Source organism: Eutrigla gurnardus (genome assembly GCF_963514095.1).
Source record: "Eutrigla gurnardus genome assembly, chromosome: 15".
NCBI classification, from domain to species: Eukaryota; Metazoa; Chordata; class Actinopteri; order Perciformes; family Triglidae; genus Eutrigla; species Eutrigla gurnardus.
In genome coordinates, this window is record NC_139938.1 from 16,641,248 (window position 1) to 16,665,768 (window position 24,521).

The following is a 24,521-nucleotide window of genomic DNA, read 5'->3' on the forward strand; positions in this document are numbered from 1 at the left end:
CTGCGTGATTGTTATTAATAATAATAATAATGCGGTGACTCATTGTCGACCGGCGTCTGCTGTAATCAAACGAGCGTTTAGCCTGATGACATGCAGCTTTTTAACATGTGTAACTTTGCCTTTATTCTGCTGAGCTCACCACATCGTTGATTAACCGCCACTTTGCACTCATAGTAATCATCATTTGCTCCTAAATTGAATGTGATTCTGTGTTTTTTGTCCTAATTCTTAAACTTCCAACCATCTGGCACCTCAAAATGTTCAAAAATAATATGGTAAAATAATATAAAATCACACTCCAGGGGAATAAGATTAAGTTTTTTAACAAATGGATATCACCATACATCTCCCATAGTTCATTTTTTTAATTTATTTTTTTTGCTTTATGAAGTTTTGTGATATTTTATGTTTAAATGTGCAAATGAGGTATATCTCATGTCGACCTTTGGAGAATTTCTGAGAAATCTATGGAGTTTTCTGTGTTTTCTGTTCACTCCTCTGATAGAAGACACATGCATAAAAATGTGTAGTCTCACCTTCAAAGAGCAAAGGAAAGAAGGAAATGGCGAGTGCTCCCATGAACACTTGTTAACTAATCGTTCATATTGTTAACGTTTGGCTGCTTCAGACAACATGTAGTCATCTCTCTAAAAACCTAACGCCGATGTGTGTGAGGAGGGTTTTCCTGCAGTCGGGATAATTAAAGTCCATCGTTTGTTTTAATAAATGCTGCCGCAACAAATTCATACTCTTTACATGTTTCACAACAAATGTGTTTTTTCCTTCCATCCTGCCACACAGAGCAACTCCTGGAGTTCATGCACCAGCTGCCGGCCTTCGCCAACATGACCATGTCGGTGCGGAGGGACTTGTGCAGCGTCATGGTGTTCGAGGTGGTGGAGCAGGCCGGCACCGTCATCCTCCACGACAAACAGGAGGTACGATGTGTTCAAGGACCTCCAAAGAATCAGAGGAAGCTTTGAAATGAATTCATTTCAAAGAAAGGGTGGAGCTTTAAGGGGATCTATTGGCTGAAACAAATGTAAAATTAATGAGTTTTTTTTTTTAGTGTGTAATCACTTTAAAATAAGAAACTTTGTGCTTTTCTTAATTTAATATCTACGTATGAGGCGGGTTCTCCGAGTTCCCCTCTGTAAATGGGAGACGTTTCAGTTGCATTCTCTGACCTCACCGCTAGGTGCCGCCAAATTCACACTGGTCCTGTACGATTTAAGAATTTAATTAGTTATAAAGTATATGGTTTGAAGAGTGCACATACAGGCGTTCACATGTTTCCATGACGACAGACACATCCTCACCACCTTCCAGTCCATCCAAAGCCGGTTATTCTCCAGGAAGTGTGCAAAGTCCCTGCAGAGTAAAAGCCCCGTCAATCAGCCGCGCTGCTCCACGGCTAATTAATGAAGTCACATGCCTGAGAAACGGCGTTACACACAGCAGCATTAGAACCGACAGGGGGATAAACGGCCAGGAAGCGGCGTCTGTGGACTCACTCTGAAGGTCACGAAGAAGCACTCGTCTCCTCTCACACATTGAAAACTCTGCTAAGTGTGCGAGGGAGGGACGCCAATATGAAAAGAGCCTAAAGTGGTCTCGCAAACGAGAGAGAAGGTGCTTCAGAGGGAGGAGGAGGAGGAGGGGAGGGAGGCGCCTGAAGGTGGAGAAGCTCGGTACAGATGTGCTCGGTCTTTCACAGTTGACTTAGTTGACTTATTGACTAAAAAGCACATTTTATAACGTGATATTTACCAGAAATGACAAACCATATAGCCGACAGCAGGTGGGGGACTTTCAGGCGATCCCCCTCCTACCAGCACCTTATTTAAGTTGTGTTTAAATGAGGAGGCATCGTATTTACTCTTTATTTCAACCTCACCAATCGGCCGTTCCTGGTACGTTCCTCCACTTTAAAAGCCAGTGAGAACACAGTGTCTGTGTTTTATTGAAGAAGGAATATTAAACTTAATGTTGGGTCACAGAAGCTGACCCCCCTTGTTGATGACTGTGTTGCTCATCTGCAGCTCGACCTCTGGTACGTCATCCTGAACGGAGCCGTGGAGATCAGCCACCCGGAGGCCCGGCTGGAGACTCTCTGTATGGGCAACAGCTTCGGCATCTCGCCCTCTCTGGACAAACAGTACATGAACGGGGAAGTCCGCACCAAGGGGGACGACTGCCAGGTAAAGACAGACATCATTCAGTACATTCACAGTATTAATCATCCGTACTACAGGCGGAGCGTATCGCTCACGGCCTTCTCTGATTGGTCGCTGGATGAATGCCGTGATATTATTGGTTGAAGTCGGTTAGTCATACATTTTGTTTTCCAGGATGAAAAATATGTTTTCAGCATTATGTTGTAAAACGGCTGCAGAGTTCGATCTAAATGGTTTAAAAACGCATTTCTCATGTAAGAAAACAGCAGGTTTCCTGCATGGACACCTGGCAGACTGAAATAAGGGTTTATTTATTCAGCAAGAGAGAATCTCATATTGACTTTTATTACCATTATCCTTCAAGGTTTCACCATTACATTCACACTTGAGTTAATATGTTGAAGGACGTTTCCTTTTTAACTTTTAAAAAAAGTTGGCGTTTGTATAATCATGAGCGTATTATTTTGTTTACCTTTTTAAAAACTAGAATCATGGTCGTAGGTTTAGTGCGACTGCAGAGTCATTTCTCAGTGTTTTACAAATAGCTGTGGTTGCTATGGTTTCTCACAGGAAGCCAGTCTGTTACAGAGCTGGGCTGTGATGCTGTATATAAACAGTATATATATATAGTTTCTATAGATACAAGAAGCATAGCATGTACTCTCTCCTCGCGGTCCAGTTCCTCCACCGCACGCATCACTTCCTGTCTTCGGAGACACAGGAAGTTGCAGAAGTAGGGCTTAGCGAGGCAAATGCAGAAACTGGTGATTTGGCTGTAGAGTAGTGAAGAGTCATGTGTCGGTGCTCTCTGTTCACGGTGAGCTGATGGGAGGTGAGTTTAGCTCCAGATTGAAGTGAAGGATGCTGGGAAACGGCTAGTTGAGGGATTGTGGACCTCCGTCGGTGCTCGTGCTGGTTTCAGTCAGTGCTGTTGGATCTTCCCTCCCTTCGCCCGTCCATCCCTCCCATGCCGCTCTCTGCCCGCCCTCATGCGTCCTCTCTGCTGCTGTTCGAGTACCCGTCCGTGGTGCCCAGCAGCGTCCTGCTCTACTACAAGCTCACCCGCTGTCCCCATGTCGTCCTCGACCAGTTCGTGTGCGTGGCCCAGGAGGACTACTGGCGCATCCTCAACCACGTGGAGAAGAACACGCACAAGGTGGAGGAGGAGGGCGAGATCGTGATGGTGAAGGAGCACCGCGAGCTGGACCGCAGCGGGACCAGGAAGGGACACATCGTCATCAAGGTGGGTCATTTCCTTTCTTTTTCTAATGTCAAGTAGCCGGGGGTTCCACCAGGTCATAGAGGTTTCTGTTCTGTGTCTGCAGCCGAGGATCAATGAAGTTATTAGTAGCTCTATTAAACCCACCGTGGATGGTAAAGTAGGGATGTAGGACGTCTCGGGGTGGAGCTCGTTGAAGATCCCTGGACTTATAAACAAGTTTAAACTCGGATCTACATGAGTTCTTTAACCCTCCTGTTACCCCCTTTAAACCTTCAGAAAATGATTCTATATTAAAATGATTACCCAGGTTTATCTTCATGTTCCTTTGTTGACAACCTAAATAACCCATTAAACAGAACATAACCCCGCCTCCCTCCCATTTAAACATCCAGGATTCCTATTCCTGACTATCAATAAATACTAATCAGCACTAATGATAACTTTCCCTTTTTTGGAAGTTTACACAATTTATTGTAAATGCATCCAAAGTGTGTATAGGATGTTTTCCTATTTGCCACCCATTTAAATTTGGAAAAGTTACTTAATATCAAGCAAAATCCACAAATATATATATAAATATATATATCTACAAATTATGTTTTTTGGTCGAGACGTTAAGGATAGAAGGATAGAGGATAACAGGAGGGTTAAATCAGGAAGTTACCATCCTTTGTGTTGTTCTGCACTAAATCCACTGAAATGCCTCGTATGGATTTGAGCACCACCTCGTTATGAATCGACGATCAATGCCGCCGCTTCGAGGCACCATATTGGGGTTTGCCGTAGCGTTTTCTCGAAGCTGCGGCGTGCTCCGAGGTTCCTCCTCCTGAGCCTCTGGAGGCGGCCAGGTATCGATCAGTTAATGGACCTGAATGATTCTCTTTGGTCGGCGTGCTGAGGGAAGGCTGTCGGCTCCAAAACACATCCCGTATGAGTCGATTCACAAGTGTTAGCATGTCCGCTTCTCTTTTTCAAATCGGACCAAAGTGGAGGCCTCGCTAGTTTCTGTTCCCTGTAACGTGAGTCATCATCCCCCAGAATGCTCTGCTCTGATGACATGAACACACTCGCTGAAACCTTCTTTATCTGCAATTAAAAAGCTCTAAACAAAGACATCAAATGTGTATATTTATACGTATAATATATATTATTGTTGTTGTTTCTAAATGTGCTTTATGAATAAGCTTCCTTCTCATCTCTGCTGCACATGCACAGAAATATATATATATATATATATATATATATATATATATATATATATATGGCGGCATTTTTGGATTTGTGTGAAACTGGCAGATAAAACATGAGGATTAACTTGAGTCTGTGTTGTTATTGGATAGTAAAACACATTGTGTTGGATCCTGCCAGTAATACATGCATCTGGGTTTAAATAATCCAGACGGGATGTTAAAGCGGAGTCTTTGTTGTATCGATGGGTGACTGACGGCTCACATCAATAGCTGCAGCATTACAGCTGATGTCCTTGTCACTTTATGATTTATGTTTCCATAATGTATTCAAATCGGCTTCCTTGGACGTGTGAGCGTCTATAGATTCTGGCTGCCCTTGTGTCACTGCAGCTGTCTTACATGTGTGTGTGTGTGTGTGTGTGTTTCACCCCAGGGAACCCCGGAGCGTCTGATCATGCACCTGGTGGAGGAGCCGTCGGTGGTGGACCCCACCTACATCGAGGACTTCCTGCTGACCTACAGGACCTTCCTGTCCAACCCCATGGAGGTCGGCAAGAAACTGCTGGAGTGGTTCCACGTGGACAACCTCCGGGACACGGTGAGTGTGTGTGTGTGTGTGTGTGAGTGTGTGTGTGTGTGTGCGCACTTTTTTGTGTGAGGAATAAATCAAAAGTTTGGGAGGTAAGAGTGGACGTGATAGGTCAAGAGGGCCGCTGTGTGAATGTTGAGGAGTTCCTGTGAAAGTAAAGCAGCGTTGACCACGTTCATCTCCTCTGTAACGGTTTCACGTGTGCACCTTTGCCGATGATGCCGCTGTCAGCACTCCTGATGTTTTCGTATTCACGCGCGCCGGTCGATGCGAGTTCGGCCGGCTCAGCCGTCCTTGAGGCCAGCGGGCGATCTGTTCACGGCCGACACTCCCGTCGCCCGTAACCGCTTTAACCTGAGATTAGTCTGACCTGTCAATAGTCTTCATGTTGCTGTCATTCAGGCTTCTGTTCTTCTGCTCCGTCACACGGGATCTGGTCCTGCACAGAGAGTTAGGGAGGGAGGGAAGTGAACCGATCGATGCTCCGCGTTGATGCATCGGTTGCTGATCTGACCTTTTTTTGTTGCAAAGGTTAGAACAATGTTACCACCAGTGTAAATTTGCAGAAATAATTGTTTCCCAATGCCCTTTTGCTTTTAGTCTTCTAATTATTTGGTCGAGCAAAATGAAGCAGTCAACCGGCGGTTTCCTCTGCAGCCGTGGTCGTTATTTCACCTCCCTGCTGTTTCCCATCATATACAGTAGTATAACAGATGTTTTGTTTTTCAGAAATATAAAGACAGATTTATAATAACAAACAAAAGTTTGACCCCTGACTGGGTGAGCTTTCTTTCATTCACTCGTCACTTCGGCTGCACCGAAGCTCAGAAAGCATCAAGAAGTAGAAATCACGCTCCGGTTCAGGCTGCGTCTCTTCTAGAGGTTTCCGGTCTCGCATCTATTTTTTGCTGCACGTTCACAGTGAAACTAGACAGTGAGAATGATCTCATGACAGCATATTAACACCAAACACTTTCAGTATCATTTAGAGCAAAAAGTTAATAATCATTTATTACTCAACACTTCCTGTTTCTGCTGGAACCTAAAAATCACCTCGAGTGTCATACTGCTTGTCAACATCAGGCTTTTATTCTGAAATATTTGCAGGGCAGTGTTGTGGAAAATGCAGTGACATGAATTAATTGAGGACAAGCTTTTCATCGTGGATTGTGTTTACAAAAGAGCAGGTTCTACTGAACGTTTAAAATAAATATAAATGACAAGAAACCTTCCAGCCATAATGAGCTGCAAACCCTCAGATACCTGCAGCTTGATCACATGGTGGGTCAGGATGAGTGCACTTAAAGCACTCAGGTTGACGACTATTTAGTCTGCTAAAGGGTCCGGTAGCAGCTACCGACTCCCGAGGTCCTGCAGAGACGTAACACATGACCTCTGACCCGACATCCTGCAAGAGCTCCCGACCAACGTCTCGTCAAAGCAGCTCGAGCGGCAAGAAGCGGAGAGTGAACCTCCGTTCTGACGGGAACTGAGCGCCGCTGAGTAAAGGTCTCTGATTGTGTGTCAGGTGACGAGAATCGTGCTGCTGTGGGTGAACAACCACTTCAACGACTTCGAGGGCGACCCGGCCATGACGCACTTCCTGGAGGGCTTTGAGAAACATCTAGAAACCTCAGTAAGTTTCCGTTCACGCAGCTCAGTTAAATGTCAGAATAAAAAAGCTCAGGTCAAGCTGTTATTGTGGTATCATCCATAGATTATTGTGCACCTCAGGAAGCTAATTTAAATCCAAGACTCCTCCAGAACTGATTTCTGATCACACTGGTATTATTCCCTCCTTGTCAGAAAATGAAGGGCCATCTGCGGCTGCTGAACATCGCGTGTGCAGCCAAGGCCAAGTGGAGACAGATCACGCTGCAGAAGGCGTCCAGGGAGTCGCCGCTCTACTTCAGCGTGCAGGGCGGCAGCGAGAGAGGCTTCGGCATCTTCGTGGAGGCGGTGGAGGCGGGGAGCAAGGCTGCCGAGGCCGGACTCAAACGAGGAGATCAGGTGAGAGGAAACGAAGCATTCACGTTACTAGAGCTTTACCTCATCGCTATCCTGGCTGTTAGCATCCGTGAACCATCAGGGGAACGTGGAATATAGTGCATTAAATGACGTAATTAGATGTTTCACGCGATGGGATGGGAAAATGCTACAGGGGTAGAATTAACTTCAACATGGAATCCAACTCAATCAAGGGAGGCAGGTGGAAAAAGATTGTTATGGAGTTAATGTCCTGAATTATCTTGGTCAGGATAATAGTGACATACAGTTGTTTGGAGAAATGGATCGGATCATCAGAAAAAAAGGCTCAAATATAGATTTCAGAGATGCTGATATCGATCCGTGGTTGTGGAAGATCCATATCTGATAGTGTTTTCGCCGTTAGACTGGACATAAATGACTAAAACTAAAATAGCTGCCGAAGTAACACTTTTTGTCGACTACACAAAACCATGGAGGAAGTGAAAACTGATCAGAATAGTCTCTTATACATACTTTTATTTTTAATGTGAACAAATCCAGTGGCTCAGCTTAAAAAAATCCATTTGAATAAAGAGTGTGCGCCACATAAGTCTGTAAGAAACGAGGAGAACATCTTATCCGACCACCACATTTTTATATTTGTGATTTGATGCATTTCTTATTCCTTATATTCTATATGGCCTCATATGTACTTCATATGTATCTGCTGCACACTTTGGACTCATCTCTTCTAAAAGCAGTCACCCTGCAGTGCGCGCTTCCTGTTTCCGGTGTCATTTAGAGAGCACAGCAACCACGTTGGTCACTCTTTGTATTTAGTCAGCGGCCTCCAGACCTGCTGAGCCAACAGAACACAACTCAATGTGTTTCAGACTTCAGCCAAGCATCAAAGTCTGTGTCCTCCTCTGTTTCAGATCATGGAGATCAACGGGCAGAACTTTGAGAACATCTCCTTCTCCAAAGCTGTAGACATCCTGAGAAACAACACACACCTCTCTCTCACAGCCAAAACCAACATATTCGGTGAGCAAAGCGTTCACACTGGCACACTAATCCTGTCTGAATCAGCCTTCGTCACCGTGAATGACCAATCCTCCTCCTCCTCTCTCTTCGTCAGTCTTCAAGGAGCTCCTCAGCAGGATCACGCACGAGAAGAAGAACGGCGGGCCTCACATTCCCAAGATCCAGGAGAAGAAGGGCAACCGCTTCTCCATCCCCGACCTCCCCGGAGACATGGAGTTCCCCACCGACCACAAGAGCACCAGGAAGATGAAGGCCAACACCGTGTCGGGGGGGCGCAACAAGATCAGGAAGATGCTGGAGAAGACGCGCTTCAGTATATTACCCCCCAAACCGTTCAGGTGAGGACGCGTGTCTGCCGCCACGGCGTGAATGGATAGAAACTTTAACTTAAACTCTCAATGTCTGTTCACATGGCGACGGCTGAGCCGGCGGCTCGCAGCTAACGGTGCAAATAAAACCACACCAGGGCCAAGAAGAGCTAACAGTGTTGACCTGAGCGGGGACCGGAGGGTAGGGCTCGGTTGCTATAGCAACACTGTAGAGTCAATGGGGTACGCTCACGTGCACCAAAACTGTGCACTAAGACAACAACACACACAGAGGGACAGGGAGTCCTTTAAATAGCAAATCATGCTCCAAATATAAATCTGTGTTATCTTTGTTTATAGCTGAGTTACTGCAGGGTTTAAATGCACATCATGGATTTACCCACAATCCTCTCTACCTGGTATCGTAGCGAGCTGTGGCCACTGAACCACTTATCGCAGTCGGGGAGTGTTAGAGGAAATAAGTTACAGGAACATCGATGTCCCGGCACACGGTGATCTGGGACGCAGCGCTCTTACCTGGCAGCGGCCGTGATGTCGATTGGTTCCAGCCAATCATCATCATCATCATCATCATCATCATCATCATATAACCATTGTCATCCAGAAGCAGCCATCTGGAGCAATTGAAAGCAATCGTGCAGCTGGAGGCTCAGATTGAATATTCCAGCCGTAAAAAGCTGCTGATGGAGGCTTGATTTCATTTCATCACTTCACGCCTCATTAAACCAACGCTGGTAGTGTGTGTGTGTGAGGGGAACGCCGTCCTCGCCCGCTAATTACACAGCCTCCCGTCACACACACAAAAACCTCACTCAGATGCCGTCGAACCCTTTTTTCTCTCGCTCGCTGCCACCGCCTCCCCACATCCACAGTCATTACGTCCACAAAGCCACGCCGGTGAAATACAGTGATTGTGCGTCTCGTAGCGGCGGCGGCGTTATCAGGCGGGTCATTGATCCGACTCTCTGCCGCCGTTTCTATTTATCGACCAAACAAAGGGGGCCTTTGTGTTTTTGTGGCAGTCGGCATCATTCAAAGCGCTCTTTGGTACAAAGGAGCTGGTGGCTGATTAAAGTGGCTGAGATGAGACGGGGTCCGGGTCAATCGGGACGCATCGGGCCGGTTCAGGGGAGGGAAATGTGAAGAAAAGGTAACGACTGCTCCGAGGATCATGTCGTATAGATGACGGCATGCAGTTGTTAACAGCCTCCCTCAAAGCTGGAGTTTAGATTAGAGGGAGACGCTCCAGCTCAAACACTTAAATGTGTGTTTCCTGTCCGCTGGTCTGAAAGATGTGGGTTTTTTTAGTTCAGGAAAATGACCTCCGTTTGATGATTTAAATCCCCCGCAGACACACTGCAGCTCCTTGCTGCTCCCGGCAGGGTTTTATATGACGAGGACACGCCGCCAATAAACAAGTCGTTTTCCTGCCAAATAAAGATGTGCGTGCGCCTGGTTTTTTTTTTTACGACACGCGCCATGTTGACCGAGCCGGGGCTGATTTACACTCTGCAGATTGGAAAGCAATGGACGGAGGTTTCCAGCCTTTAGTCCGTCCGTCTCCGAGGTCGAGGTGATTTAGTAAGGTGGCTGAATCTTTGTGATGCAGCTGCACGGATTACTAGTGACGCTGTCGCACCACCATAGTGGTTATTGAGTGTTTTTGTTGAGTCGGCCGGCCCTCCTAAGTCTTCAGATTTTGCATCAAGGATGAGCTGAATAGATTTTTATGCTCAAAGCTCACAAAACCATATTCTTTGGACGGTACCTTAAGAATTCATTAAGGTAGTCTAAGAGGATAAATGATGAATTGGTGACATTTTGAACCCACATGGGAGCAAAAACAAGAATATTTCATTCGCACCAAACTACAACTTCACCTCCAGTAACCCACATTCTTTCTGCCAAAGCTATTGGACGATTTCAGTTTGGGATGTTTTCCCTCAATAGTCGAGTGTCGCAATAGTCGAAAATAAATGTGAATTTGGAAGTTGAAATTCCTGCTGCGAGAGGCGAAACTGATAGCGTGCTTCCTTCTGCTTCCTGACGGATCATCTCACGCTAGTTTTCTTTATGAATGAGTTCAGTCACGTCGGATTTCCTCAACGATCCTGCAATTTCCTGTCGTGTGCTGTGTACCAAGAAATGCTCACTTCTCACGTTTTCCCCAATTTCAAGTGTGTGTGTGTGTGTGTGTGTGTGTGTGTTTCTCGCCTCTATGCCGCTGCTTCTGTTGTCCTGTTTTGTTTTCTTAATTTCTTTTTTTCCACTGCTTTTCAATGTGGTCTCTCTCCGTTTGTCTCCGCTGCTTCAGGGGCTTCTTTCGGTAAGACTTCCCCATCCTCCAAACCATCTGATTCCGTTTCCATCTGCAGACCTGCACACACAGACACACACACACACACACACACACACATACACACACCTACAGCATATTACTAGACAACTGGATTTTTTCCTTTTAACTCATAAATCCCACAAACTGTCTAACTTGTGTTGACGACTTCTCTCCGGAGTTCTGAACCGGATGAGCTTCATCCTGCTGAAATCTGCTGGAGGCCTCGGTTTGAATGCAGTGTTGAATAGTCCACAGACATCATCACTTTCACCTTTCTATGCAACGTCATTGTTAATGGACTGCATCTCTAAAATGTGTCGTCCTGATTTCTGACCTGAGTGTTTTGTGTGTTATTTGTAATTTACAATGCAGGGCTACTATGTGTGCTAAATGTGCTCGTTAATCAGGTGTAATCATGTCCAGTTTGAATAGTTAAATACCATCATCTCGTTTTATTTTTGATTCTGAAACGTGCCTTCTTTAAATGAGCTTGAAGCTTGAACGTTGCTCCAGCTGATGGAGATCTGGAACCTTCAGTGACCCTCATTGATCACGTCTGTCATTATATCTGTGGAAGGAGGCCGTTGATCTGAAGGTTGATGTGAAGGTCTCATAACGTGGCCAACGGCCGACACACACAGGGCGCTGAATGCTAACGCTAACGCTAACATGTGTTGAAATGAGGGACGAGCAAATAAATGAGCTAAAAATCCTCATCACTCCTCATTTACTGTCACATGTTTGCCTGTCTGTGTGAACCTGTCTCACTGTCTGTGTGTCTGTGTAAACCCGTCTCACTGTCTGTGTGTCTGTGTGAACCCGTCTCACTGTCTGTGTGTCTGTGTGAACCCGTCTCTCTGTCTGGTGTCTGTGTGAACCCGTCTCACTGTCTGTGTGTCTGTGTGAACCCGTCTCACTGTCTGTGTGTCTGTGTGAACCCGTCTCACTGTCTGTGTGAACCCGTCTCACTGTCTGGTGTCAGTGTGAACCCGTCTCTCTGTCTGGTGTCTGTGTGTCTGTATGAACCCGTCTCTCTGTCTGTGTGTCTGTATGAACCCGTCTCTCTGTCTGTGTGTCTGTGTGAACCCGTCTCTCTGTCTGTGTGTCTGTATGAACCCGTCTCACTGTCTGTGTGTCTGTGTGAACCCGTCTCACTGTCTGGTGTCTGTGTGTCTGTATGAACCCGTCTCACTGTCTGTGTGTCTGTATGAACCCGTCTCTCTGTCTGTGTGTCTGTATGAACCCGTCTCTCTTCCTCAGTTCCTTGTCACCGCTCTGATATTGAAAGGCAGATTTGTTGATATCGATGTGTTGTCATTCTGTAAGAGTAGACCTTTTGATTACGTCTCCTGATATTTGATTCCACGCGTTGTTATGAGTTATTAATTATATGTTCCTGGAGAATATTTTGCCTTTAAAACATATAAATTAAATGACACTTTCAGGAAGTTTTTTTATGTCTACTGCTGCAAAATAGAAGATCTAATTGACCCGTTTCTCTCTTTCTCTGCCCCATATTTATTTTAATGCCACCCTCCCTCCCCCCTTCACCCCCGTCTCCCCCCTGTCTCTCCCCCCCGTCTCCCCCCCATCCAGCGATGGCGGTCTGGGTCAGTCTCAGGACGACAGCATCGTGGGCACCAAGCAGTGTCGTCACAGCGTGGCCATCATGCCCATCCCCGGGAACCTGTCGTCCAGCAGCCCCGACCTGCTGCACCCGGCCACCAGCGTCCTGGACTTCTCCAACCCCGCAGGTGAGGAGGACACATTTACTAAACGCAGACGCTCTAAAACACAAACAGTCCTTGAACACATCGCATGAGACAAACCCTTCCAGTAACCAAGGAATTTTTTTTTCATCAAAATTGCTTTTTTTTCTACACATTAAAAACCAAATAAACCAGATTCTGTAAAAGAAATGTCTGCAAATGATATTCTGCAACTGGGCAGCCATGATGGACACCAACAGTCACCTGACTTCAACCGATTTAAATAATAAAGTAATGTAATTATTTCAATGTGAAGCACACGGAGCCGAGACCGAGACATTGATTCCACTGTTTTCCCATTTTTGTAAAATCTCTTCAAAGAAGAAATTCAAGGTGTTTTTTTTCTCCTTCATGATTTATGGCATCATCAGTGTTATTTTGCATAAAATTCATCTAGTGAGTTCGCTCTACATCCGGTCGTGGTTGTGCTGTTTCTCTGCAGCACAAAAGGAAAAACCTGAATACATATTTCTGCACCACACAACTTGAAGTACTTTGTGTTCAAGGGGAGCGAAAGTTTCACGGCACTCAATCACGGCTGTCCGTGACCTCCGGCCTCGTTCCAGGCGTCTCAGTCGGCCGTTTGTCACACTGGACTTGGAGACGTCGGCCTCCGTTGAACGGCTGACCGCCGCCTGTGAAGGACTCCCAGGGGTCAGAGGTCACCGAGAGATGCCGTCCAGACGACGTGTCATCCTTGAACGTTATCACACCGAGGCAGCCGTACGAGAAGCAGAATGCAAATTCTCTCTGTCTTTCTCTCTGCTGCTCCGGGAGCAAGAAACCCCTTAAAAAACAGATTAACTTCCCCACTTTAAGGTGTGTTTTCTCCGTTCCAGCCAGGCGGCTTATTGAGCAGCGAACGTGAAGCCCCGTGGATTTGTGTTTGTGAGAACAGCATATTGTCATATAGTCAGACACACCTGCATGGAGACCCATCACCATTAGATCCCGTCTGCTTCGGTCCTCTGGTTCTCGTTGGATGGAATGGAGTTCTCTGTCGTAGCTCAACCTGTAATCAAGCAAGACGAGTGTTTGCACAAAAACACCCTCAATGTTTTTCAGTAAATGTATTTTCAATATCACATATTTAGAAGGAGCTTCCTTCAGTGGCTGCTTGTTGATGCGTTGCCTCCTTCTTCTTCTGCCTCTCTCTCTTCCCGTCCTTCTCTCCGACTGTCTCTCGTCCTCTCTCTCTCTCTCTCTCTCCACTGCTGCGATTTCAAACAGATGTTAGAAACGATGAGTCAGACTCGGCCTCTGTGGTTTCCTGTGATTCAGATCAACAGTAGAAGCTCGGCCGGTCTTTTCCCGTTTTCTTTTTAAAACGTCCGTCATGATGTTTCTAAGCCTTATGTCTCTCTTTGCTCCTCCCTCCTTCCTTCCCTCTTTCCCTCCTTCCCCCTTCCTCCTTCTCTCCCTCCTTCCCTCCTTTCTTCCTTCCTTCCCTCCCTCCCTCCTTCCCCCTTCCTCCTTCTCTCCCTCCTTCCCTCCTTCCTTCCTTCCTTCCCTCCCTCCCTCCTTCCCCCCTCCCTCCTTCCTTCCCTTCCTCCTTCCTTCCCTCTCTCCCTCCTTCCCTCCTTCCTTCCTACCTTCCCTCCCTCCCTCCTTCCCCCCTCCCTCCCTCCTTCCCTCCTTCCTTCACTCCCTCCCTCCTTCCCTCCTTCCTTCCTTCCCTCCCTCCCTCCTTCCCCCCTTCCTCCTTCACTCCTTCCTTCCTTCCCTCCCTACCTTCTTCCTTCCGTCCCTCCCTCCTTCCCCCCTTCCTCCTTCCTTCCTTCCTTCCCTCCCTCCCTCCTTCCTCCTTCCCTCCTTCCTTCACTCCTTCCCTCCTTCCTTCCTTCCCTCCCTCCCTCCTTCCCCCCTTCCTCCTTCACTCCTTCCTTCCTTCCCTCCCTACCTTCTTCCTTCCCTCCCTACCTCCTTCCCTCCCTTCCTCCTTCCTTCCCCTCCTCCTTCCCTCCCTCCTCCTTCCCTCCCTCCTTCCCTCCCTACCTCCTTCCTTCCCTCCCTCCTTCCCTCCCTCCCTCCTTCCTTCCCTCCTTCCCTCCCTACCTTCTTCCTTCCCTCCCTCCTCCTTCCCTCCCTCCCTCCTCCTTCTCTCCCTCCCTCCTTTCTTCCCTCCCTCCTCCTTCCTTCCCTCCCTCTTTCCCTCCTCCCTCCTTCCCTCCCTCCTCCATCCCTCCTCCCTCCTTCCCTCCCTCCTCCATCCCTCCTTCCCTCCCTCCTCCATCCCTCCTTCCCTCCCTCCTTCCTTCCCTCCCTCCCTCCTTCCCTCCCTCCCTCCTTCCCTCCCTCCCTACCTTCTTCCCTCCTTTCTTCCTTCCCTCCCTCCTTCCCTCCCTCCCTACTTCCCTCCCTCCTCCATCCCTCCTTCCCTCCCTCCTCCTTCCCTCCTCCATCCCTCCCTCCTTCCCTCCTCCCTCCTCCTCCCTCCCTCCTTCCCTCCCTTCTCCCTCCTCCATCCTTCCCTCCCTCCTCCCTCCTCCATCCCTCCCTCCTTCTCTCATATTCACTGTGTTTTCTCTCTCCTCCTCTGCTTGCCAAGCCCTGGGATTGTACTGTAAGTATACACACCTTCCACGCCACAGTTTGCTTGTGTTCCATTAAATAGTCGCCTCCATCTTGACCTTTCCTTCTTTATTGCATGACCTTTATTTCAGTGCGTTATAACCGGTAATTCATGAGGTGGTTGAAGGAAACTCCAGCTGCAGTCTCCCTCCTTCAGGTTTAAGCTTCCTCACGTACTTTCAGATCCATTTGCTCTTCGGTGTTTATTCATGGAGCCCCAGTGTTTAACCCCGGCTCCTCCACTCCTCTCCGCTCAGCACTCGTCTGCTCTGCATGCTTTCACCTCTGATTTATGTCTTCTGACTGTATGATGGAGAGAGCGGGAAAAGCTTTGGCACACAGTAGAGAGGAGGAGCAGGAGGAGGAGGAGGCTGAGCCTCGTGGGATGTGTGTTGCCTCTCTTGTGCTGCGTTTGCAGAAAACCCAAAGAAGAAGAACTTTTTCTCTTTTTTCCTGTATAGAGATCTTCTTTGGCTTCAGGCCGTGAATCCCTGGTGTTGATGAAAACGAACGGCGCCTTATTAACGATGATAATTGATCGGATGTTTGGCAGCGAGTGTCGGTCGGCTCGCAGCTCGTCCTCGGGGTTAAACGTGATCGAGCCGCGGCGTTACGACGGCCGGCTACTTAACCGAGAGATTCATCACAAATCACCGCTAATGAGACGCCAACGCATTTAGCTTCCACTCGGCCCGCCGTCACGGCAACGGGAAACACAGGAAACAAGCAACACAGGAAACAAGCAGGGGCGTCGAAGAGTCCTCGTTTTTACTCATTTCACCTTCTTCACATGTCATGTGACATTTAACCTATGACCTCACAGACCACAGAGAGGTCACTCATATCTGAGATTGACCTCCGACATCTTTATATCCGAAGGATAAGCATCAACTATCAAATTTCTCCCCAAATCTGATTATTTTGCACTACAGTAAAAACAAAAGTACAGTGTAACAATGTGGTTGTTTAATTATGTATTCATCTACCAGAACAATGCTGAGATGTTGTGATGCAAGAAAACGATATAAAAAACAATAAATACATAAAATTCAGACTACTAATGACAACAATACAATTAAATAACCACAATTTAAAAAAAAAACAAGCAAACTATAAAAAAAACAATGAATCATCACTAATAAACCTAAACAATGACAATTACAACAAAACAACAACAACCTTAAAAACAGCATGCTGGGATATGAAGTGACCTTTATTGTGATAGAAGACGTGATCCATGTCTGCCACCTTAAATGTCCTTAAATGTCCATCAAGTAGAAAATAGAAGCAGAAAATCCACACGATGTAGAAACACTTGAATGCATCGTTCTCAAAATACAAATGCAGAAAAGAAAATGAAAGTGATGCAACTTCCTTCAGCAATGTTTGGTGTCCACACACACGCGCACACACACACACACACACACACATACACATACACACACACACACACACACACACACATACCTCTTTAAACAAGCCGAGGGGATTGATCACTATTGTTATTGGCTTTTGGCCCTTCAGCGGTTTGATTCTGCTTATTGCGCTGCTGCTCCGGCCGTTGTCACCTACACACACAAACGTGCCCCAGAAATCCCCACAGACAGTTAGAGGTCAGAGGTCAGCGTTAATAAAGGAGAGCGTGTTAAACCCTTTTCTGCCTCCTGGCTGACCCGCCTCCTTTTCAGTTAATCCTATCAAGCTGAACACACACACACACACACACATTATTGAACCCCGCTCCGCGTGAGTCGCATGCAGCCGTTGCTCTGCCGCCACGCCGCCGCCATCCCACCCCTTCTTCATGTGGCCTCGGATGATTGAATCACCGCTCAAATCAATTAAACAATAAGGCAGCGAATCATTGTAGGGAGATGATGCTGTTTTATTGCTTTTTATCATGAATTATTCAGTGTTGCATTCCTCAATGTACTTCAGGCCACGTGCCAAAGATTCCTTATGTGTGTTGATTGTTTCTGTTCCACGTCAGTGACACTAGCTTTCATTTGACTTCATAAAAGTCGGTTGATTTTAAAAGGAAGTTGAGGCGATAATATGTGGATGGCCGTGCAGAAGCTCAAGGTCTTGTTTGAGATTCTGCACTATTGTGATGTCACTGATAACGCCATCATGTGAGAGCTTTTCTCTGTACGTCTTCCTCTCTGTTAGCTTGGAGAGGTCTGTTACATAAACCGAGTCTGTAGAGATCCAGTAATGAACAGTCGCTTGGAAAGATTTGCCTCACATAAAGACTGGATTTATGGCCAGGTTGGAAACGGATTTGTTTAGTCGCTGCATCGCCAGAAAAGCATCGCGGCTTTGAGGCTTCGCCCCGTATCGGTTTTGCCTCCAAAGACGTTTTGGCAGCAGCGAGCTCGGCGGACTCCACTTCTTGTCACCTGAAACCCTCGATAATTTCATAAAAATAAAATGTGGAAACCATAACCTGATAGAGCTCCTTTTCATTCCTGGCACAGTCGGCGTTTCCTAACGATCACATTATCGGTACGCCACTCAAATAAAGATAAATGCTCTTAGATGACTGGTTTATTGTGTCCTGGACTTCATCACGCTGGTTTTATTGCGTTTATTGGCCTCCACATGCTGGAAGCATCAACTCCACCCTTTAACTCACTCTGTCTCTCCTCCACGCCCAGACATCCCGGACCAGGTGATCCGGGTGTTCAAGGCCGACCAGCAGAGCTGCTACATCATCATCAGCAAGGACACCACCGCCAAGGACGTGGTCGCCCACACCGTCAACGAGTTCGGCCTGCTGGCGGCGCCCGAGACCTACTCCCTGTGCGAGGTGTCGGTGAGCCCCGAGGGCGTCATCAAGCAGCGGCGTCTGCCGGACCAGCTCTCCAAACTGGCCGACCGGATTCAGCTCAACGGCAGGTAGGAACGATCGGTTTGACTTCTTACAGTCGATCAGTGAAGTGGAAGATGCTTTCACCTCCCTGTGGGTCGGCGGTGGCCTGAACGTTTAAGTACACAACAAGAATACCGTAACACACGGCAGCACAACAATATTTCATGGTCAGGGAGCCACGGTGGTCATGGATGTGTATTTACAGCACATCCTGTGGGGAGTCTTGGAAACACAGCAGAGGGTTTGAGGGATTTATGTTAGACCTGTGTGTCCAAAGCCCAGATTCCAATTCTTTTTTCAAATTATGTTCAGAGCTCAGTCCTCAGGCTGGAGTGAACTTTATGCCGCGACTAGATGTCAGTGTGTAAAGTCAGGCAGGAAAACGGAGGGCTGTATACTCAGTTTAAAATCCCAATAAGTAGCTCCAGGTTTCCCACCATACAACAGTCCATATAAAAGGATCGGATCCTCGTAGAGCAGCACTTCTCAGGCCTCTTCCTGGGGATACAACTGTGAGGTAATTAATTCACTCAGCATTTAAATCACTTCCTCGCCCCAAAGCCAGCAGGACTCCAGGTGCCGAGGAGGATTCAGAGCCGCTGTCCCACTTTTCTAGTGGAGGCATAAATCACGCCGGCGTTCTCTCCCCCAGAAAACGGGGCCGCGGGAACACGTTTCGGTTCTACTCTAGAGCCGAAACACAAGCTGCAGTTTGTCCCGTTAGTTCAGGACAAAACGGCGGCGCATTGCAAGCGATGCTTTCTTCCGTTGCCGTGGCGATATTAAGAGTGAGGGATGCTGAAGCTCTTCCTGTTGCATCTTTGGGGTCGGACAAATGTAAAGACGGCGGTGTGTGATGATGTTTAAAACGTCTCCTGTGGTCCCTCATCAGTCCTCCCCCAACTAGGTTAGCATGAATATTTCATCCTCCATCAGGGGGCGGAGCCTCCACAGACAGCACGGCACGTCTGCAATTATTCATGCAGGGACTGGTAGGTAGGAATATATGGATGTGCAGACAGGAGAGTCTCTACAAAGAAGGTCTCAGACACGTGTGGACACACACACACTCTCTCCGAGGATTCTCGTGGTCACGGCCTGCGTTGATGGATGCTGAGAAATGCTTTGGTAAAAGGCGGGTAGAGAAGGAGGATTTCTTTTCTTTTTCTATTTTTTTTCCAACATTTCAAAACTTTAGCTTGTAAGGACACTGCAGATCTAACAGATCTAACACCTGCAGAGATGATGTCACAGAGATTCCTGTATCTCCTCCCAGGACGGAGGCTGGATTCCTCTGCTCTTTTCAACGTTACTCGTGGGGTTCCTCAAATATATAGTGCCTGTAAACTAACTGTGGGTCCCTCACGCCTTCATTGCATTAGCTGTGGTTTCCATGTGTCTGACCCCGTAGGTATTACCTGAAGAACAACATGGAGACGGAGACGCTGTGTTCAGACGAGGACGCCCAGGATCTCCTCAGAGAGAGTCAGATCTCCCTGCTGCAGCTCAGCACCATGGAGGTCGCCGCCCAGCTCTCCATGAGAGACTTCGAGCTCTTCAGGAACATCGAGTCCACCGAGTAAGTAGTCGCTTGACATTTTAATTTATTAGTGTGATAAGTGTCATCAAATGCTTTGCAGTCAAGACGAGACATAAAGAAACAAGTTCAGAGGGAAACAAACCGCCGATTATTGAGCATCATAGGAATATAAACGTATATATGAACACGTCACGTGTTTCAGGTACGTGGACGACTTGTTCAAGCTGGACTCCTCGTTGGGGAGCGGCAACCTGAAACAGTTTGAGGAGGTGATCAACCAGGAGACCTTCTGGGTCGCCACGGAGATCCTGAAGGAGCCCAACGCCCTGAAGAGGATGAAGACCATCAAACACTTCATCAAAATCTCACTGCACTGCAGAGAGTGCAAGAACTTCAACTCTATGTTCGCCATCATCAGGTGTGTGTGTGTGTGTGTGTGTGTGTGTGTGTGTGTGTGTGTGTGTGTGTGTGTGTGTGTGTGTGTGTGTGTGTGTGTGTGTGTGTGTGTGTGTGTGTGTGTGTGTGTGTGTGTGTGTGTGTGTGTGTGTGATGATCTACTGTGTTAAAGACCTCATGAAAAGGCACTTTGAGACCTTTGGGGTTCTGGCTCTCCAGCCATAAAAGATCCAGCCAACAGACTTTAAATTATTTTAGATATTATAAGATATTTATTATTTAAATCCTTGGAGATCTTTTTCTTTTAGGGTTAGAAAATCTAGACCAGCTGATTTTGTGTTTTCTGATGAATTATCCACACATAACGATATAAAGCAGCTCCGTGTCTACGATACAGGACCGGCAGGCAGAGAGGAAACGAATCATTCTAATTTCCTTTCACTTACTTCCAATTGAAGGTTCTCTCTGATTAATAATCCCGCCATGTGTCGACCGTCATTAGCGGTACGATGTCATGAGACACGCAATGGAAGTATCAATATGTCCTGCTCCAAACTTAGATCTAAATGCATGAAGAATAAGTGATTTTGATTCAGTTTGTTTAATACATAAAAACAAATACATCATTGTTTTGCTGAATGCGCTGAGATGCAGGAGGTCCTCTGCTGTAGAAGCGTCTGACCTCCACTCCTCCTCACAGCAGCAGTCTCCCACATGCTTTCATGCTGCAGTGTCCGATAGATGACAGGTTTCACATTGTTATCCTCTCGCTGTTCTGCTCATCCAAAGAGGAGGGGGTAGGAGAACGGTTGGCACAGCGGTTGGAGGAGGGGCAGGATATGACCAGTTGTCTAAATGAGTCTGGAACATGGAGACCTCACTGTCTGAACAACGTAGATATATACGTAGCTTTCCCTCCTCTGTCCTCCCCCTCTCTTCTCCTCACCTTAACCCATTTATCTCCCCCTCCTCCCCACGCCGCCTCCTCTTCCCTCACGCAGCGGTCTGAACTTGGCGCCGGTGGCTCGGCTCCGGAGCTCGTGGGAGAAACTGCCCAGCAAGTACGAGAAGCTGTTCGGAGATTTGCAGGACGTGTTCGACCCGTCCAGGAACATGGCCAAGTACCGCAACGTGCTGAGCAGCCAGAGCATGCAGCCGCCCATCATCCCGCTGTTCCCCGTGGTCAAGAAGGACCTCACCTTCCTGCACGAAGGTAGGCCTCGGCCTCGTGGAGGGACCCAGAATCTGCTCTTTCTCTGAGTCCATTTCTGAAACTTGACATGTCATTCTGCACACTTTAGTGTCCCCTGCTTCCTCTTTGTGGCGCAGCATTTCAGTCTCACTCCGGAGGTTTACTTCTGCTCAAGGCTTCCCCATTTCAACCTTTTTTCACGTATCGCTCCGAGTCAGGTCAAAACTACCCTGAACTTCTCCTTAAAGGTGTTCTCTAACACGTCTGTATGGCCGCGTTAGGAATGGAAAAATAGTTTTGCATGTTGCATAAAAGTAAAATAATGAAAAAATCTCCAATGGCCCCGGCACGACCCGATATGGAAGAGCTTTGATCTTCCCGGAGGACCGACGAGAACAAAGAGATTTTTACTTTGAAGATTCCACTGTTGCAAATTTAAGCTTAGAAATGTCACAAAATGTCCATCATTTATCCCCGTAACTACGTTGACAGCTGACTCTGTGTGTGTGTGTGTGTGTGTGTGTGTGTGTGTGTGTGTGTGTGTGTGTGTGTGTGTGTGTGTGTGTGTGTGTGTGTGTGTGTGTGTGTGTGTGTGTGTGTGTGTGTGTGTGTGTTCGTCGTCCCAGGCAACGACTCCAGCGTGGACGGCCTGGTGAACTTCGAGAAGCTGAGGATGATCGCCAAGGAGATCCGACACGTGGTGCGGCTGACCTCGGCCAACATGGACCCGGCCCTCATGTTCAGACAGAGGTTGGTTGCTTTCATGCTGCGTTCAAGTCCACGAAGCTGGAAGCTGTCAAACACCACCAGTGATGCAACTTAAAGACCCGTACGGCAACAGCTTCTATGTGATTGTGTTCATGGAGCCAAACGTTGATGTGTTGCTTTCAAATCATTCATTCTCAGCGATGCCGGACATGAAGAGGCTTTAAAGGGACAGTTCACTCTAAAGTAAAACAAATATGTATTTACCTCTTACCTGTGCTATCTATCTATCTAGTTGCCTAGGAGATATCGGCCGTAGAGACGATGTGGAAAAATGTTTTTTTTGGGGTGACCTGTCCCTTTAATTAGCAATAACACAAGTGTCACATCCAACATGTTGTCTAATCAGCACAGCGAAAGGGAGAACTTCAGAGGGCAATCTCATGGAAATGTTTATTTTGATCATTTCTAAAGAAACCGTGGTGGTAAATCAGCTGATGGTTGTTTCCAAAGAATCGGCTCACTTCCAATATGTACGTCTTTGAAACTTCCTGTTTCCCATCAGCTGTCGCTTCTCACAGACGAGCATGACTCCAGTGTAGCGAGCTAGATAACAGGGAACCACGACACCACCGAACCTCCACCAGCACCACCTGGATCCTTCACTTCCTGTCCGGTCCTCCGGCTCTCGTTGGCTCGATTGCTCCCTCTGCTGGAACGAAACGGCAACGAGGGGCAACGAGGCTGCGGATCGGCTGGAAGTGAACCGCAGTGTGCAGCTCTCCTCACTCAGTGTGTTTGTGTGTGTGTGTGCGTTTGATCACAGCGCATGACTGCCCTCTGCAGGCACTGCCGCCACACTACAAGACGTTTTCATCATGACATCATGTATGACGACAAGGCCACCTGGGCTTTTTTTTTGTCGTGAGCGTGTGACGCACAACGTCGCCGGGTCGATATGGGGACATGTCATATGTCTGTCTCCCATCTCCAGTCATTTCCTGTTTGTTTGTGGTGGCATGACCTCTACATAGTCTCGTCCCCCTCCCCCCCCCCCCCCCTCGACCCCTCAACTTGTCTTTAAGTCACGCTTCAATCTTCACACCTCTTGCTTGCAGGAAGAAGAGGTGGAAGAGTTTAGGGTAAGTTTTTCCTGGTTCTGGTTTTCATCCCGTTTGGGTCTGGACCAGCAGAAATTCAATCCATCCCGCATCCCCCCCCCCCCCTCCACCACCATAAACTCTGCATGCCCCCTCCCGAGCGCCCACATGTGTCCGCCTGTGCTTGTCTGGGATTAACAGTGTCCACCTCAACCACACTGACGTCCATCATTAATCGCTGTGATCCGTGAGACGTTTGAGTCACATAGTAGTCTGAGATCAGAGTCAGTGTTTACAGACGTTCACATCGTGATGCTGCAGGGTTTCATCCATGTTCTTCTGTTCTTCTTTCCAAGGATTAGACTTGTCAGATTAAACAATCAACAAACAAGTGAGTCCAGGAGAGGCTTTTAAATGATGCTGCACCTGATCAGTGCACCTGAGGGAGTCACTAGACCGGATTTAAGTGGTTTTGTTTCCGAAACTTCCTGTGAAGACGGAGGTTTATTTAGAAAACACAGTGTGACTAGTTTATATGGTAAATATGAGATCATTTATTATCATTTATTAGCTCTTCATCATATCACATGATCTCCATCAGCAGAAGAAGAACTTTGAGGATCTCAGTTCACGCTGGCTTAAAAGTTGACTTGGTTTACGGAAACAAATAATTAAATTAGCTATATCTCCAGCGTGCTGTAACGAGTATTTACAGATACTATTTGACTCAGGTTTGGTGTGTGTGTGTGTGTGTGTGTGTGTGTGTGTTCGTTCATATCTGCATCCTGGCATCATACTCCCCATATCGGATCTTGTGCATCTCCTAACCCGTTGTTTTGCCTCCATCTGACAGAATGCTCTGCTGTTCTGTGATCGCATGGCACGCCAAGCGACAGCTGCATGCTCCTGTTTTTTTTCCCAGAATGCTATGCAACATGAGTACAGACGTAGAGATGATAGAGGAGGTGTTTGATGTGTTTTATTTGGGGTTGCACTTATTGTTGTTCCCTTCCTTCCCTCTTTTCCTCTACCTTTAAACTTTCATGTGCATTTCTTCTGCCTTCTGTGTTTATCTCCCTTTATTCTCTCTCACCTTTCCTCATCTTTCATCTTCTGCTCATCCCTCAACACCTTCCATCTCTCGTCTCCTCTTCCTATCCTCCTTCCTCCTCTCCGTCAGGTCCCTGAGTCAGGGCAGCACCAACTCCAACATGCTGGACGTGCAGGGCGGCGCCCACAAGAAGCGAGTGCGTCGCAGCTCGCTGCTCAACGCCAAGAAGCTGTACGAAGACGCCCAGATGGCGAGGAAGGTGAAGCAGTACCTGTCCAACCTGGCGGTGGAGGTGGACGAGGAGAAGCACCAGATCATGTCGCTGCAGTGTGAGCCGTCGTACAGCACCCGTGAGTATCAGGAACTAAACTGCATGATTATATGTGAATAAATCCTTCTGTCAGCAGATTACAGAGCGTTCAACCTTCACCCCACCTGATGCACACATTTAGTCACTATTCTATGCAT

The 24,521-nt window shown here is 47.4% G+C and overlaps 1 protein-coding gene across 6 annotated transcripts in view; it reads left to right on the forward strand.

The window, feature by feature from the left end:
* rapgef6 (Rap guanine nucleotide exchange factor (GEF) 6) overlaps positions 1–24,521 on the forward strand; it is a 105,373-nt gene that overhangs the window by 70,727 nt on the left and 10,125 nt on the right. For 4 of the 6 annotated variants that reach the window (XM_084028777.1, XM_084028779.1, XM_084028775.1 and 1 more), the window contains 16 exons: positions 802–938; positions 2,043–2,201; positions 3,268–3,420; positions 5,023–5,187; positions 6,707–6,814; positions 6,985–7,188; positions 8,082–8,190; positions 8,285–8,528; positions 12,454–12,611; positions 17,855–18,095; positions 19,481–19,648; positions 19,812–20,027; positions 21,007–21,218; positions 21,824–21,947; positions 23,021–23,044; positions 24,183–24,403. In XM_084028777.1, the coding sequence (XP_083884903.1) occupies positions 802–938; positions 2,043–2,201; positions 3,268–3,420; positions 5,023–5,187; positions 6,707–6,814; positions 6,985–7,188; positions 8,082–8,190; positions 8,285–8,528; positions 12,454–12,611; positions 17,855–18,095; positions 19,481–19,648; positions 19,812–20,027; positions 21,007–21,218; positions 21,824–21,947; positions 23,021–23,044; positions 24,183–24,403 (2,643 nt within the window). The remainder of the gene's footprint in view (positions 1–801; positions 939–2,042; positions 2,202–3,267; positions 3,421–5,022; positions 5,188–6,706; positions 6,815–6,984; positions 7,189–8,081; positions 8,191–8,284; positions 8,529–12,453; positions 12,612–17,854; positions 18,096–19,480; positions 19,649–19,811; positions 20,028–21,006; positions 21,219–21,823; positions 21,948–23,020; positions 23,045–24,182; positions 24,404–24,521) is intronic. The other 2 variants (XM_084028778.1, XM_084028776.1) reach the window with 1 other exon arrangement.